The 15,931-nt window shown below is 39.2% G+C and overlaps 1 protein-coding gene across 1 annotated transcript; it reads right to left on the bottom strand.

Annotated features, from left to right (window-relative positions):
• Window positions 1-4,674: 4,674 nt before the first annotated feature.
• Window positions 4,675-12,137, bottom strand: agtrap (angiotensin II receptor-associated protein). The gene is made up of 5 exons (XM_026349308.1): window positions 11,982-12,137; window positions 10,958-10,992; window positions 10,674-10,785; window positions 9,106-9,316; window positions 4,675-5,480 (listed from the first exon to the last, which is right to left on the bottom strand). The coding sequence occupies exons 1-5, from the start codon at window positions 12,006-12,008 to the stop codon at window positions 5,350-5,352; spliced, it is 516 nt and encodes a 171-aa protein (XP_026205093.1). The 5' UTR covers window positions 12,009-12,137; the 3' UTR covers window positions 4,675-5,349.
• Window positions 12,138-15,931: the final 3,794 nt, after the last annotated feature.

Genomic DNA, 15,931 nt, shown 5'->3' with positions numbered 1-15,931 from the left:
AGCAGAGTAACAAATGGCTGTGCCTCTGCTCTGGTCCTGTACTCCCTCCCCATGGTCATTCATCATCTACACTCATCGAACTAACAGGTCCACGTTCACCATTCATTATTCTCTCTCTGAGTCTCTGCTGGGCTCCCTTCCCTTTTGCTTGAGGAGGAAAATAAAACTCCGAAGGTTATTTCACTCCCAGAAACAAACAAACAAACAAACAAGAAAAAAAAGCTGTATAAGGTGGCGGCATTCCTGCATTTGGAGGTGACGTCTGTTAACAGACAGTCTCTTACACAGCACATACTAAAGAAGGAACGCTGCCTTTGAGGCTTCACTTAAAAAAAATCTTCATAATCATGTGAGAAACAACATTAAAGATACAACAGAGAGATAAAGATAAGATAAAATGAAAGTTTAATGATGGAAAAAAAATGGGTCACTGAAGAAATAAAAGAGTATGACATAAAAAAAATAGAATTAGAGCAAATAGAACAGATTGAGGATAAAAAACACCCATGGGTGTACGAATAAAAATACAGATAACAGTCTTAATTATGCTACAGTCATAATTGCACTTAGAAGTAAGAACTCATATTTTTATAAATATGTGCACACAAAGTGCAAAAAGAAAAAAGAAAGAGTGTTTGGGTTATTTCACAAATGATTAAGAAGCTGGGAATGCTGAACCAAAATCTGAACCATTTTAAGTACAGAAAAGTCTTTTTTACTGAAAGTCTATTACTATGGCAACAGATACCTGATGTATGGCAGGTTAACTTGATCTTAATAGATAACGTTTAAATTTTTTATTTTTAAAATGGGACAGGAAGGAGAACCAACATGCAAACATGAACCATGGACATGATCCGTGCATAGATCTAATACTTTGATTGTTTCAGCTGTAGACTGACGTTGTGCAAATAGATTAGGATTTTAAGGTTGAATTAAGTCCAGCTTTTCTTACCCTGTGTTCAGAAATCCCCTCAGGAGAGCGAGCTGGGTTTCTTTACACTTTTCCATTTCATTTCCACCAAATAAAACCAATCAACACAGCGAGTCTTTGTATAATGGCGAGGGATTTGTTGACCCTCTTCGCTGCTGGCTGCTGTGGACTGGAGGATAATTGGAATCAATTTTTATATGTTATCACTTGTGACAGCTGCACGAGGCTGCGGTGTGAAAAGGTCAAGGGTTGAGAAAGCCCTCCCCGAGGACTCAAGATGCTGGAGGCACAAATGTGTCATTCCTGAATCAATAGTACATGTGAACACTGATTTAACTAGGGGTTTCAGCATGACTGTTTCTTATTGTTTTCTTACCATTGTCCAGTGAGCAGCTCCAGGAAGCAGGTGGGTGTTAAGTAATAGTTATAGAAAGTGAGACTTACGTATTACTATTAAGATTTTACCACACAGATTGGGAATTCTTCCTCCGTGCATGTTAACGCAATCAGAAGCATGTCAAAGGATGTCAATGTACTGTATAATTGACCCAAGACTCATAGCTGAGGGTTTCCATCTGACCCCAGCAGTTCTCAGGGTCATGTCTGTATTCCTATCTCACCTTCTCGGCACACATCTGGAAGTGTGTCAAGGAGAAAGCCTGCTATTTGCATTTTATTTTGTATTTATTTATTTTAAAATATTTAAATATGCAGGGATATTTTGGGAGTCTGGGCTAGTTACCACCGAGTTCCTGTTTTCTGAAAATCAAAACAGATAACAGAGAATAGTTGGAATAAGAAAGCTCTGCCTAAAAAGAAAAATGTGCACATACTACCCCCTCGCTATGAGTACAATAGACTGAGTTTAATTAATATTAAGAATAAATTAAGAATAAATGTGGTTCAGATCAATTTAACATTTGACTTGATACAGTGGTTGAACACTATCATTACATCCATCAGTCACTTGTCATATGCACAGTGAATTTATGAAGGAGTATAAATTGTTAGTTACTCAATTTGATTTCAGAAATATTGGTCACCCCAGAATTATGTAAATATTTGTTATTGTGTTGTGTTGTCTACAGTCCTGAAGCCCACAGAATCGTTCCTTCAAAGCATCTCAGGGGATTGGCACTAATGTAATAACAGAGCTGACAAATTGAGTTCCTTTTATTGCATCGAGCAACAAAGGCAGCGAGCGAGCATGTCCTTGACTCGGAGGAATCACAGGTGCGAGCCCGAGGATGTGTCAAACCCGCAAGCATGCAGGACTCAGGAGAGGCAGCCCAGCAGCTGCTTATTAATCAACAGCTTGTTGGGTTAGTGGCTGTACCCTCCTCCACCACCTTCTTTTTCTTCTCTCCACCTTCACCCCCACCACCCATCTCTCCTCGCTGCCCTCTTTCCTTTTTTTAAACAGCCACAGACTCCCATTCTGGTCAGGAGGTAAGCACAAAGGAATCATTAACACAGGTCGCCCATTAATTAAGAGCTCCTCCAGGAAGTCCCACAAGAGTAAAGAGAGACAGCACCAGAGGATTCAGTGAGGAAGGTGAGGAAAGATGATGACAGGTAATGCTGAGTATCAAACAAGGACAATCCTAATTCCAATTACTGAAAAGTTATTAAAACATCAACTTGATTCTACTTTTACATTGGAGTTTTTGCAGCATGTGGTCTCAACATGACAACTACCTGCTGACCTACAGTAATATTCAATAGTCAGAATGCAAAATGGATGAGATAGTTACATGTTGTTGTTTTTACAAACAGGAGAATTCAAATGTGAAAACACAAGGAGACAAACAAACAAACAAACAAACAAACAAAACAGCATAAGCTGTAAACTAGGAAAGAGAAAACAAAATCACTGAAAAAGCAAAAACAAATGAATTTTAAAAGGCTAGAAACCCGAAATGACCTCTGAAACAGTACAAGCAAACAAAAGGCAAAGAGTCGGACAGAGAAGACACAACAGCAAAGAAACAGGAGACAAACAGAGCACAAATACAGAGTAGGTGATTAGCTAATGCCGATCACCTGTGGGAGTTGAACCAGCGGGACAGAAACCTGGCAGCAAAACAAACAGGTGAGCGAACCCAGGAAGAGACGCTGTCCCAGCTGGTCTGAGGGTGGGACCATGTGAGGACAAAAGCTGTTCACACGTCTTTGGTAACTTTATTCTTTACAGTATGTTGGATTGTTCCATCTTACTGTAAACTAACTAAAAGAAAACAATACATGTGGGTTGTGATGAACAATCAGCCTTGTTGTGCTTGATTATGTCACAGTGTTGTTACTAATAGAAACAGACGGCACCACTATATTTAATGAGAAATATAATAATAACCAAGTGGATCCACGTACATTACAGGCATTAAATATTCTTATTTAATTATTATTTAATCAATTTTAAGTCGGTTACAAAAGTAACGTTATGCAGTGAACTGTATCTAGTACCTGAGTGGAGTTTTACAAGTTTTGTCTCATGTTGAAAATGGGTTAAGACTGTGTCTCTGGGAATATGCACAGTAGGGTGCAAAATATGCCACGGTACAGGAAAAAGCAGGAAGACAAATGTCTTGTCTGTGTGGGTAAATAAAAGCAGGGTGATGAAGAGATCTTTGAGAGGGTGAGAGTAAACAATAGTGTGTGATGGAGAAAAAAAAATACCTGAGAGGATAGAGGAGAGTGAGAATCTGAAACTCTGCATGGACACGAGAGATTTGTCAGTTTTAAAAAGCTTTGAATTATTCTGCAAAAAGACGAGAATGTCATGTAAACCTGTGTTATAAATCTTAGGTGACAAATATTCTACATTATTTTTTTAAGAAACAACATACAGCAGCACTGTTTCAGCGCCTCCCTGACAACAGCAAATACTCTCATATAGGTGATCTGAGGAAAACCGTTCAGTCCCACATTTAAAAAAAAAAAATCCTCGAGGCAAATGATACTGCATTGGAAATTGATATTTGTTCTTTAAATAATCTTAATTATAGGTGAAATTACAAACGGAAGGTCGTCTGCAAGCAGCACACAGAGCAGACAACTACATAAAAAGTGCAACAAACTGCAGTTTACTACTTCTGACCTTCTGTCACTGGTGCTGCAGTTTTGTCAAATAACGACACATGCAGAGCTGAAAGTGGATATCATTAAAGTGATTTAGTAGGGAGTTCTTATAGGCTCACTGGGTGTGGAAAGAGCCGGAGTTATGACAAAAGACAGTGGAGGCTTGTGTATCACAGTGCATAAACTGAATTAATGAGGTATGTAAGCAAATAAGGGACATCTAATGACCCACATGACTCAAAAGCCAGGGTGCTAGAGCAGTTCACATATCCGTAATATAACGTACATCGTTATCACATTTCTTTTCCGTTATGTACCGTTATTGTGTCTTCAAAACAGGAACTCCAAACGCTTTCAAAAGGGAGTTCAATGTAAAAAAAAAAAATCCAAGTGATGCAATGAGTAACAACATTGTGCAGCCGCAGCATCCACTTTACCTAATCACTGCTTTAATAACTGCACTAAAAGGGAAAGTCTACACTTTATTCAATGTTTAATGAATGTGTGCTGGTGCGAACGTGTCAAGGTTGAAAACTCTTCACTTAACAACAGCAATGTGAACACAACAGTACACAGTCGTGTGAGGACACGTATTATGTGGTCAAAGACCTGTCCTTCATTACCTGTTTACAACGATAACTGTAAGAATGACACACTTTGAATATTTTAAAATGAAATTCTTTAATCCACTGCACATTACATTACTTTGCTTTACTTTACACATTACATTCATTTCTTCTGATCTCCTTTCACAGCATACGGCAGTGGGCCTAATATAGATCAACAAAGATAAATGAATGTCTGCTTGTTTGTTTCTTGTTCTGAGAAGAAAAGGCCTTTAATACGTTTGGTTATTGTGTATTTTCACAGTTCCTATTAGATTAAAAAGTCCAAAGGCACACAGCAGTTTGTAAGGCATGACATTGAACAGTCATTGCTGTGCTTTACAGCGCAGACTAATTAGGAAGTGATAATGTCACGTATTCATATACAGAGAGAACGTAACACAAAAAGAGACAATCGAGATCCTTAATGTGTCTAAGTGCCACATTTGTAAAAGTCACTCACTGGCAAAACTGCAGCAGATACAACAGCTCCATTCAACACACCTCTTTTCTAGAGGTCGTAGACAACAACAGCAGTAACAGCAGAAAGACAGGATGGGAGTGGTACTGCATTACTTCAGTAGTGATGTGCCAACTAACGAAGAAAAGCTTTAAAACTGAGACAGAGTCAACCACAAAAAACGTATCCGCTTCTTCTGTGCTGCGCTCTGCAGCAGACCCACTGTACAAAACACAGAGAAGACCTGGGACCTATGGAAAAAAGTCAGGTTCTCAGTATTTGCTGACTCCTGGTTTGCTGTCCTGGGTCTGAGCCTGGTTGTAGGGATGCGCTGAGTTGGACGACTCATTCTGCTGGTCAATGGACTGATAGGAATCTCTGTTTCGTGATACAGAGGGGAAACCTGCAGAGACAAGCCAAAACTCTTCAACATACAACCCCTGCCTTGCAAATGTATTATTCATACATCTAATCAAGGCTGTTGTTTGGAGCGGGGTCTATTGTTAATGTACATATTAAAACAGATCCTTCTGAAGCTTCTTTGAGACTTCTTCTAATGTTTTCTTTCAGGCTTTATTCACAGCATCATTGCACAGTCTACCATCTCTTTGTGATTTTTACATCTACTACAGTCTCATTAGCTTTTACTGTGTTTACTTTTATTGTGACAAGACTTTGGACACACATTTCTGTCACCACTGATGATCTGAGAGGGAAAAATCTCTCTTAGCTTTACTCCAAAATCCTTGGGTACATCTTAGACGACTCCCTGTGGTGCTTTACAAAAACAGTTCAGACTGACATTATCAGAATAACAATTAAGTGTGTGTGGAAGTTCAAAGACCTGCACACCACACTTGTCCACGACCCAGAGTCATATTACTGAGAAAAACATACACTTAACATAAACTAAACCGCTGTTCATTTACTTCCATTAAACACGGTTTGGATAATTTGGCAAATCTATATTTAAATTGCACTAAAATTTTGCATGTACTTTGTTTATTATTGGATTTTTTTATTTGAAAGCATAAAAATATACAAATTTGGTCATAAAACCTTCAATCGTCTGTGTCTGTGTGTGCAAACTGGCCCCAATTGTCTGTTATGATCCAACATGATGTTTACTTTAATTATTTAAAACTCTGTTTCAAATGTATGCAAACAAAATACACAATCACAAATGAGGCACCCGGAGAGAAAAACATAAATAAAACTGCAAAATACAAAGGCAAACATATAAACACATCATACAATAGACGTAAATACAAACTTAACAACTACTGTATATAGGCTATGACGACAGGTAATGAAGACTGGAGGAGGGTGAAAAGACAGGTGAACATAAACACAAAGAGAAAGATGGACTCAACATAAAAGTCAACATTAAAAAAGATGTTTCTGTTTTCGTCCAGCAGCCAGATTTGCAATCTTACTTCCTGTGTGGAAGAGGATGGAAGAGGATTGGAGGAGAGAAATGGTGAGGAGGAAGAGGCCAGAGATCAATAGCGGCGGCCAATAAAAGCACTGTCAGCACTATCCGTAGTGCACCGACTTTCCACAGAGGTCTCTAAGTCTGAGAGGTCAAAGGTCAGCAGGGAAGAGAAGAGAAGAGAAGAGGATCAAATTACAGCAAAACAGTGAAAAAACGAGTTAACACGGGTGACAGTGATCGTCACGATGCAGTTTGACAAACAACAGACTGTGAGGTTATAAATTACAAGATGAGGAAAAGATCAGGGAGATTCGTACATTTGAGAAACACACACAACAGCAGAGAACTACACTATACTATACTCTATACCAACAACACACAGTCGCACACAGGCTCACGCTTTACTGTGTGTATGTTCAAACTACCATATGTTTCACTTTTACAAGAAACCACAACGAGAAGGCTACTAATTAAAAGTCGGGGAGCCATGGAAACCTGAATCAACAATTCGCTCACATGCACCTGATTGCCTGCATCCCAAAGTGCTCAGTGCAGCGGGGAACTATGTTAATGCCAGCTATGCAATCAGAGAGCAATTAAAACAGACATTGTCTGAAACTTACATTAGCTACATTCATCAGTCACTCCGCAGCCAATCACAGTCTAATGAACGTACCTGCTGTGTGTATGTGGCGTTAAAGTAAAACCGCAGAGAGAACAGATTCATCAGTATTCAATTATCTTCCAAAAAGTCAAATTGGCAGAAGTACTTCATCAGTCTCAACAGAACAACTGTCACAATGTCAGTGTCGAGAGTAATAAATTACGATTGTAGATCATTGCATTCAACAATATGAATAAATCGTTTTCAGCATCATCCCCTCACGTCCTGGGTTGTTTTGATCATTTGTACTGCTTTAATACTGCTGCCATCATCACATTTTGTTAATCCATATAGATGAAGGCATAAGTAATGTTTTCAGTAGTTTAAACGTCCAGCAGGTGTCACAGCTCAGTGGGATTTCAGATGGAAAAGCTCTCAGCAGACTGAGTTCAAGTCCACAAATCAATGGCCACACACAGTTAATCAAAGAGCACATCACGAGTATCTCCTGACTGATCAATCAAAGAAGTGTACTCATTTGTTTGCCCACAACGAGACATCTGCAGTACACATGTATTCTCCACACTCAGTAAGATCAGAAAATCTCTATTGGTGTGTTTCTGTTTAGATTTGTAGTATTTCTGCTTCCAGCTGCTGACTAGTTGTTGGTCTTTCCTTCTTCAGTCTTGTCCTCAGTAGGTGAAGATCATGCTCTACTGGGCAGAGATCGGTTCACTGAATATCCAATTTGTTTGTCTTGAGAAACTCTTTGGTAGTTTTTGCTGCTTGTTTAAAGTCATTATTCATCTGCAGTGTGAAGCGAAGGCATCGGTTTTACAGCATTTGCCTCAGCTCAATCTCAGCAGAGTGTGCAGCCCTATATATCCAGAATTTATCCTGATACCATTATCAGCAGTCAGGTCATCAGTAAGTACCAGTGACCTGATTCCCTTGGCAGCTATACGTGTCCATGTCATAACACTGCCTCCACTATGTTTGACAGATGATGTGGTAGCTGTGGATCATGAGCTGTTCCTTCTCTCTCCTTATCCTTATCTCTCTATGCCTGACCATCATTCTGGTACAGGTTTTTCTTCATCAGTCCAAATAATCTTATTCCAGAACAGTTTTTTAGGCTTTTTATGTGCTTGCGGGCAAAGTCTGATAAATGTTATCAGTATTTTCCACTTTGCTGTGAAGCCTCTTTATTCACTTAGAGTTGTCTATTGCCTGTAAACTTTGACAATGACAGGCCCACTGCACCTTCTCAAGTTCTTGTAGAAAGGTTTTTTAGTTGTGCAGTGATTCACTTTAGTTGTCTCCTGTGGTCTTTTTGAGGTATTGACCATGCAACAGGTTGTAAGATATTTGTTCCATTATTTATGAACATAGGGTTATGTGTATGAAAATGACGAATGGTTAATGCCACATTTTGTTAGACCCCTTGAGTTAAAGCTGTAAGAATTGGTCACAGTGTTTAATTTTTAAATTCAACGTTGACAAATGCCAAAAATCATTTAATTACTGACAGACTTGACTGCATGTTCCCCTGTGTCGTATAAATCAGTGACCAGGATGACACAAATAAACATTTGTGCCAAACTGCAGCTCCAATATTTCAATACATGAGGTCTTGTGACTGTAACTAATCAGTTTGACTGAGGAATCATATGCTAGTGGTTAAGCACAGAGCTCCTTCCTGACAAACAGCATAGAACAACACAGGAAAGATCTCAAAGTGCCTGTACCTCCAGCTTTGGTCTCAAACAGGCCTGAGGATGTTTAGGGCTGTCATCTGCTTCTTTATTTACAGCAATTCTACAGACCTATAAAATATAATGTTCTATTGCAGGAGGCTAATTTATAGTATTTATCTGTACTAAAACTTGACCAGCTCTTCCTAACCCTCTTCGATGACACATGACAACAGTTGTCAAAAGCTCACAAACATCTTAAGTTATCCTACTTAATTGAACTCGCAGTTCTTACCAAAGTTGACGGTGTATTCTCCTCCACGTTCGCGGTACATCTGGTAAACAAAGAAGCAGGATGCAGGTTTGAGCAGCAGGCTGAAGATGACCATTCCTGCACTGAAGCGAAACAGGTTCGGAGCCAACTGATATTGTAGTTCACCGGCATGATAATAGATCCCAAGAACGATGATGTCAGTCAATATCGTCACGAGCATCCCAATCAGGAACTAAGGAGAAATGAGACAGAGACTGTAAACATCAGTACTGAACATGCTTTTATCACATCTCTGTAATTATGCTACAAGGAAAGATTCCCTGTAATAAACTGTGTGTGTGGAAAATTAAGTTAATCTAATGCTGGAGGGTAAATGAGATAAAAACCTAACAGCACTCACACTAGAAAAGGAGTTGTAGGCAATTTTTACTAAAAGAAAATCGGACAGCAAAAATGAAAACAACAGAAAACACTAAATTATAAATAACAACAAACAAACAAAAGATCAAAAGTAATTTTCAAAGCTTTCTATCGACTCATTCCACAAGGGACTGAGAATCAGACTTGAGAGAGTCTGGGTGTGACACTGAACTTTAAAGTACACGTATAAGATTTAGAGTAGTTACGTCTCAGTGACAAGACTTTTCAGTTCAGTTCAGAGATGGTCACAATCCATCACCATCAAACATGTCATTAAAAGAGACACTGGACAGCTACTTCTGCTTAAGGTGCAGTTCTTGATTATCCTAGATGAATGATATGCCATTAAAACCTTTTTTTAATTAAAGATAATGTCTGACCAAGCAACCACTAAACTCCCTTTTTTAATGGGAAAACTCAGCAGCAGCTCACTAACTTTTTCTAACTGTAAGATTTCAGTACAGAGCTGTAGCAGAGCCGAGCTACAATATGCACTAATGCACTTTGACTGTCTGCCATGCACTGCCACACTTATTAGAGTATTAATTCATTATGAAAGTACAACAACTAAAAATACTGCAATCAAAACATTTAAAAGGGTGAGTCTCATGAGATAACTTTAACTGTATCATGAAGGAAATCTGCACTGCTGCAAGATGTTTCAACAGCACCTCTCCACATCAAAATAAGTTTGGGAGCATATATGTACTAAAACCAATTAGTTACACACAGTAGCTTTAAAGGACTACGTAGGTATTTGAGACAACAGACTACTCACTCTGAAAAACTTCTGATTATTCCTTCTGCAGTGATTGTATTTGCTCTTACCTTGGATTTAGTGTGATAGTTGGGTCAGGCATAAAAGAATCACATTTTGAATAGTTGTGAAACTGTCTAACTTGCATAAGACTAACCTAAAAGCAGAATTAAAACTGGCCTAACATTACAGATGAGTCTAAAACATCTTTGTGAAACCAGACCCTGATGTTGACACCTCTAGTTAAAGTTCTCTATGATGAATTAAGAGAAGGCTGTCTTTCTCAGAGGGATGCTCATTGTCCTACATTCACAGCACACAAATAGGTTAGCATATAACGCAGCAACGAGCCCAAAGTTTGACATGATGCTATCAATACAACATGCACAAAGGAGTCGAGGTAAAGACTCACCATGAGCACAGCATCGACCGAGTCCCTCTGTGCAATGGCCCAGACCCCAACTGCTAAAACAGTGAAGTTTCCCCAAATGTAGGAAGTGGGCAGCCACGGCAACAACAGGCCACTAAAGGAGAGACACGATTATTATGAAGTTTGAGAGGTGGAGGCTCAAGATTAGGCTCGTATCAAGATTGCGAGGCAGTCAAGTGTGTGTGTGTGTGTGTTTAGGTGTGTGTGTGTGAGACTGAGGAGAGAAATTCCTCAGGCTTATGAAGAAAACCTGTGCTCACACTCACCATACTGTAAGCAGCCAGTGCACCAGTACTATGGCCTGAGAAGGAAAACAAAAGACATTTAGGACTGAACGGCACTTTTTAAGAAAGCCTTCTCCTGTCGTCTTAGTACAGTTCAGTCTGATTCTGGAATGAAGTAAACAGCAAAAACTAAAACTGTGATTAGTCATGAATACCAAACATTTTCTAGTTGTTGCTTCTCCAGTGTGAGGATTGAAACCAGGATAAGTTATCAAGCTGCATCAGGTTGCTTGATTTCACAGTGGTTTGAATTGTTTGAACCCTAATAACGAATCTGAAAGTGTGACTCCTGTCATCGTGTTCATGTGAAGAGCTGAGCTTTGAATCGTTTGATTTGCTTTCGAATCATTTCAGTCTTTAGAACTAGAACAAAGACATCATTCAATTTAGTAGTTCTCATTTTTAAAGGTTGTGACATGCTGGAAAACACTGCCTCTGCCTCTAATAGCATTTTGTACGTAAGTGGTACACACACACACACACACACACACACACACACACACAGACAACAATGTTTGGTTCATGTGATAAAGAAGAAAAACAAACAGGAACAATTTCTCCTTGTGAGCAGTTTGATTTTTGTGTCACATCTTGCATCTTGTTAATATCCTCGATACAATAACCAAATTCATCACTACAATTGCATTTCTCACATCCAATAATGACATTTACTGTGTCAACAGGCCTGTTGTTTATTACTGAAAACAATTCTGGGAAGTTTATGGCCTTAGATTACACTTAACATGTTGTGTTAGACACTATGTTTTCTAAAAAACTTTACACTTTTCTTCTACAGCTTAACGTAAAACCACCAACAATAGTAAAATACTGTGATGTGTGTGTCGAACAGAAGCAGGTAGTTGCCACACACGAGAATTACCAGTGAGAATTGAGTAACAAAGTTGACATGAACATATAATTTAACACCAGTCTTTGTAAAACGCTTTGCAAACACAGGCTACTGTAAACACATTCAAGGTTGGAATTAAGTCAACAGCCACCTCACCTTTAGATTTATGGCAGGGATTTCCATAACAGGCTGATTTGGTCACAGCAGTTCTACCTTGATCTGACTCAGTGTTTCAACTTGTTGAAGGGCTTCATGAAAAAACACTGCAGGTTTTCTCTTACACAAACTTCTGGCAGAGACTCCTCCTCTGCTCGGCTCAGTGTGCAACAGAAACCATGTGACAGCAGCCTGACTGCTTCCCGTGTGACTCAGATCGTCCTCCCTCCTCCCTCCCCTACTCTGGCCTGTGGTCAGAAAAAAGGAAACCAGATGAGTATCAGGTTTTTTTATGTTGAGTATTAAGTTTTTATGTTGTCATTTTCAGGTTCAGTTAGTGCGGCGTCACACTGTGACACTGATCTGTGAACGTTTAAAAAACAGCTCAGTTCCTCAAGTGCTGAGAGACAGATGACGCCATTTATATTTTATAGTTATTATACAAAAAGAAAAAGCTGATTTGTATCTTCAGCTGAACAAAATGCTTTTTGTTGTCTGCTCTTCTTCACTCTCCTCTCTCCATTCCTCCCAACCGGTCGAGGAAGATGGCTGCCCTAGTTCTGCTGGAGGTTTCTGGTTGAGGGGTCCTAACTTGTGTGCATCATCAGAACTAACCACCAGAAACAAGACAGGTAATTAGTAATCTCTACAACAATATGTACCAAACATATACCTATACCATACCTATTACCTATTTCCTTCAGTGAAATTTTTCAGATGTTCAAATATTTCAGAAGCGTCAAATTATTGGCATCAAGCAAAGAAAACATCTAAGGAGATTGATGAAACTACTAAAACTGGGTTAAGAACTGTCCAATGGAAGAAGGTCATGTGGTCTGATGAGTCCAGATTTACCCTGTTCCGGAGTGATGGTGAATGACCAGGTTATTATATCAATGGGTTTTTTCTTCTCTGATGTCACAGACATATTCTAAGATGAGAATGTCGGGATTCATCAAATTGTGACAGAGTGGTTCATGGAGCATGAAACATCATTTTCACACATAGATTGGCCACCACAGAGTCCGGACCTGAACCCCATTGAGAGTCTTTGGGATGTGCTGGAGAAGACTTTGTGCAGCGGTCTCCTAAAAATGAATGCAACTTTGGACGAGAATAAATGTTAAAGACATTAAAGGAAGTTTATTGAAACAATGCTACAGGGAATGTGTGCTGTAATCAAAGCTAAAGACGGTCCAATCAACTATTAGTATGTGACTTTTTGTTTGGACAGGTAATGTATCTGGAACCTCAATTATCAGTCCATCTAAAAGGTGTTAAGACATTTCGCTCAGTAACATAAATGTGAACTTTGTGGCGGCACAAGTTGAAAAGTCTGATATAGACGTCCATGGATTTTGACGACAGCATAAATAAACAAATGTTATTTTTCTAGATGCTGTATCGATTTCCTCAGATAAGGAATAAATCATCATTAGTCCAATTATAGTTCATAAATTATAGCTGAGGCCTTTTATGTTGGTGAGGATAACACTTTACTCAGGTAAGAACATGCAACAATCTAATAACATTCTTAATAACGATTCTAAAAACCATGATGATAATATTTTCAGGACTGGCTGTGATGACGTTTGAGGAAATTGGATCTTTAGTTTGCTGCTGTTCCCCATCCAGACGTCAATATCTCCCATATTCCTTCAGAAACTCTTCTCCAATTCTGCTAATTATTTTGTGTCTTTTCTCTTTATTAGACTCCAACCTGTTGCTGTAAGACTAAAGATCCATCTTTAGGTCACATCCCTACAAACTGATCTCTATTCAGTGAGTAAACCCTGAGATTCAATGGAGCTGAGTCACTGAACCTTGAGTACTGTTTATAATGCTAATGCATCACATTAGATGCTCATACAGTGGTTGACTTATTTATAACATAGATTAAAAATCTTCACGGCTTCACCCTAAAATATTAGTGACTGACATTTGTCTCCTTACTGTTACTTTTCTGAAATGATGTCAGACTCTGGATTTAAGCACATTTAACCCTTGAACTCGTGGCAAGTCACAACGGACGAGAGGAGCCCCAACGACTTTAAAATGCTAATGTAAGATGTTTTCATCCATGTAATGAGACACATCTGACTGTCGTGTTCCTTAAAGGAGATGATCCATTGTGTGCCTTAAGCAAGGCAGATGGCCCCTGCTTTGCCATTACCAGTGTGAACCTTGACCTCCTGCTGACCTCTGACCCCTGTGACTTAAGACTTTTTATCCCTTATTGCAGCATGTGTGCTTTTAGACACTTAAGGGACAAGTTCAGCTGTATAAAAAGCCAGGTTCAAAGTGTTTAGATGTAAATGTGCGCTGAAATGAGATTGCAGTGGGACAGATTTGCTATTAAATTTAAAGTGTAATGACTTTAACCATCAGAGGACAAACAGTTCGTGGAGCAACTAATGTGAGTGCAAACAAATTATCCCTTTTAGAAAAAGACAGATCTGACAAGTGATTGATAGAGTCTGTAAATGTAACGCTAAGCAGCCTGTGTTAGTCAGTCATCCGCCACATTTCATCTACATGCATTTTATCTATTTTCAATACGCCCCATCAAATGACTCCTGAGCTGTTTTAATGCTTCTGAAGCTGCAGAGAGACTTTTTCATTTCTGCACCTTTGTGTATTTATTCCTGCTGTTGTTCCTGTTTTCTTCTTTAACAGCCCCTGATCTTGAAAAGTTGGGCTAAGATCACAACCTTGGTAATTAATTATTTGAAGTAGACCTTAAGAAGGGTGGAGGATCCTTTGTGGTGTTTGTGATGTGAGGCTGCATCTCTGCCGGGATGTGGCTGCGTGTAATCTATCACTTCTCTGGCTGTTGGCCAGGTTTCAACAGGGCACTCCACTGGAGCGCTCTGTCAGAGGTAAGTATTAAAAATACATCACTACTGCTTTTATTCTGTGGCTGTAAATCAGGTTGGCCAAATCACAGCCCGTCTGAGCTGGTGGTTAGGAAAGAAAAATGAGTGTTACTTTCTCCATCTAATCAAATATTAATAGGGATAGATTTTCAGAGGCCTTGTGTGTTCGGATCAGAGACGCGCTGAATGTTATTGCTTGCACTTGCTCTAATGTGTCGTAAGCTTTCCATTAACGGCTTCTGACACAGTTCAGGGTGGTTAGGAGATAATGAGCTTCGAAGACTGCGGCGTTCATTTTATCACATGGAGATAGATGGCACTTTATTACTGACCGAAGAATTTCCAAGAAAGGATGATGTGTTTGGAATAGATTTATCTGACAAAATAGGTTTTCAGGAAAAGGTCATGTAAACAATATAAACCCAGTCTTGTTATTTGTATTTGTATTTGTATTTGTATTTGTATTTGTACAGCTTACCAGAGATAAATCCCCCCGTTTCTCAAAACCTATTCGAAGAAACAAACAAACTTTCCTCTTTACAACAACCTGATGAATATTTACCTTCTTCGTTTTTGAGTGAGGTGGCCTTTTTGAACCAGTCAGAGGAGGCCGCCTTAGCTGGACTGATTTTGAGAGTCATGCTACAGCTTTGATAGTTTGACTTCCAAAAAACCTGCATGTTGTAGCTTTAAAGTACAATTACCTCAAATACCAGAATATTTAATTCAATTTGTTGGATTTTTTAATTTAAAATGGAAACCCCCAGGAGCACCTTGGGGTTCAGTGTCAGTCCACGGACTCTCCCCTTTCACAAGTGTCATTTCCCTATTCTCATCATTAAGTTGTACAAGTGCTCGTAACGTTGCTCTTAACAGACAGACTAACTCTGTTTATATCCATTTGTGTAGGAGTCGGATGATTTACCTGGAGGTGTTTCCTTTTTTACTTTTGAATTTCAGGAATAAATGGAGGTAAACTCCAAAACTGAACCTATCGTCATCACCTTCACAACGACACAACGCAAAAACCCACGGGTTACATAGGCACCACACAACATGTTTAACCTAGTACGA

The sequence above is a fragment of the Anabas testudineus genome, chromosome 5 (genome assembly GCF_900324465.2).
Source record: "Anabas testudineus chromosome 5, fAnaTes1.2, whole genome shotgun sequence".
NCBI lineage: Eukaryota > Metazoa > Chordata > Actinopteri > Anabantiformes > Anabantidae > Anabas > Anabas testudineus.
Note: the sequence above shows the minus strand (reverse complement) of the source record. Positions and strands in the feature narration are given on the sequence as shown.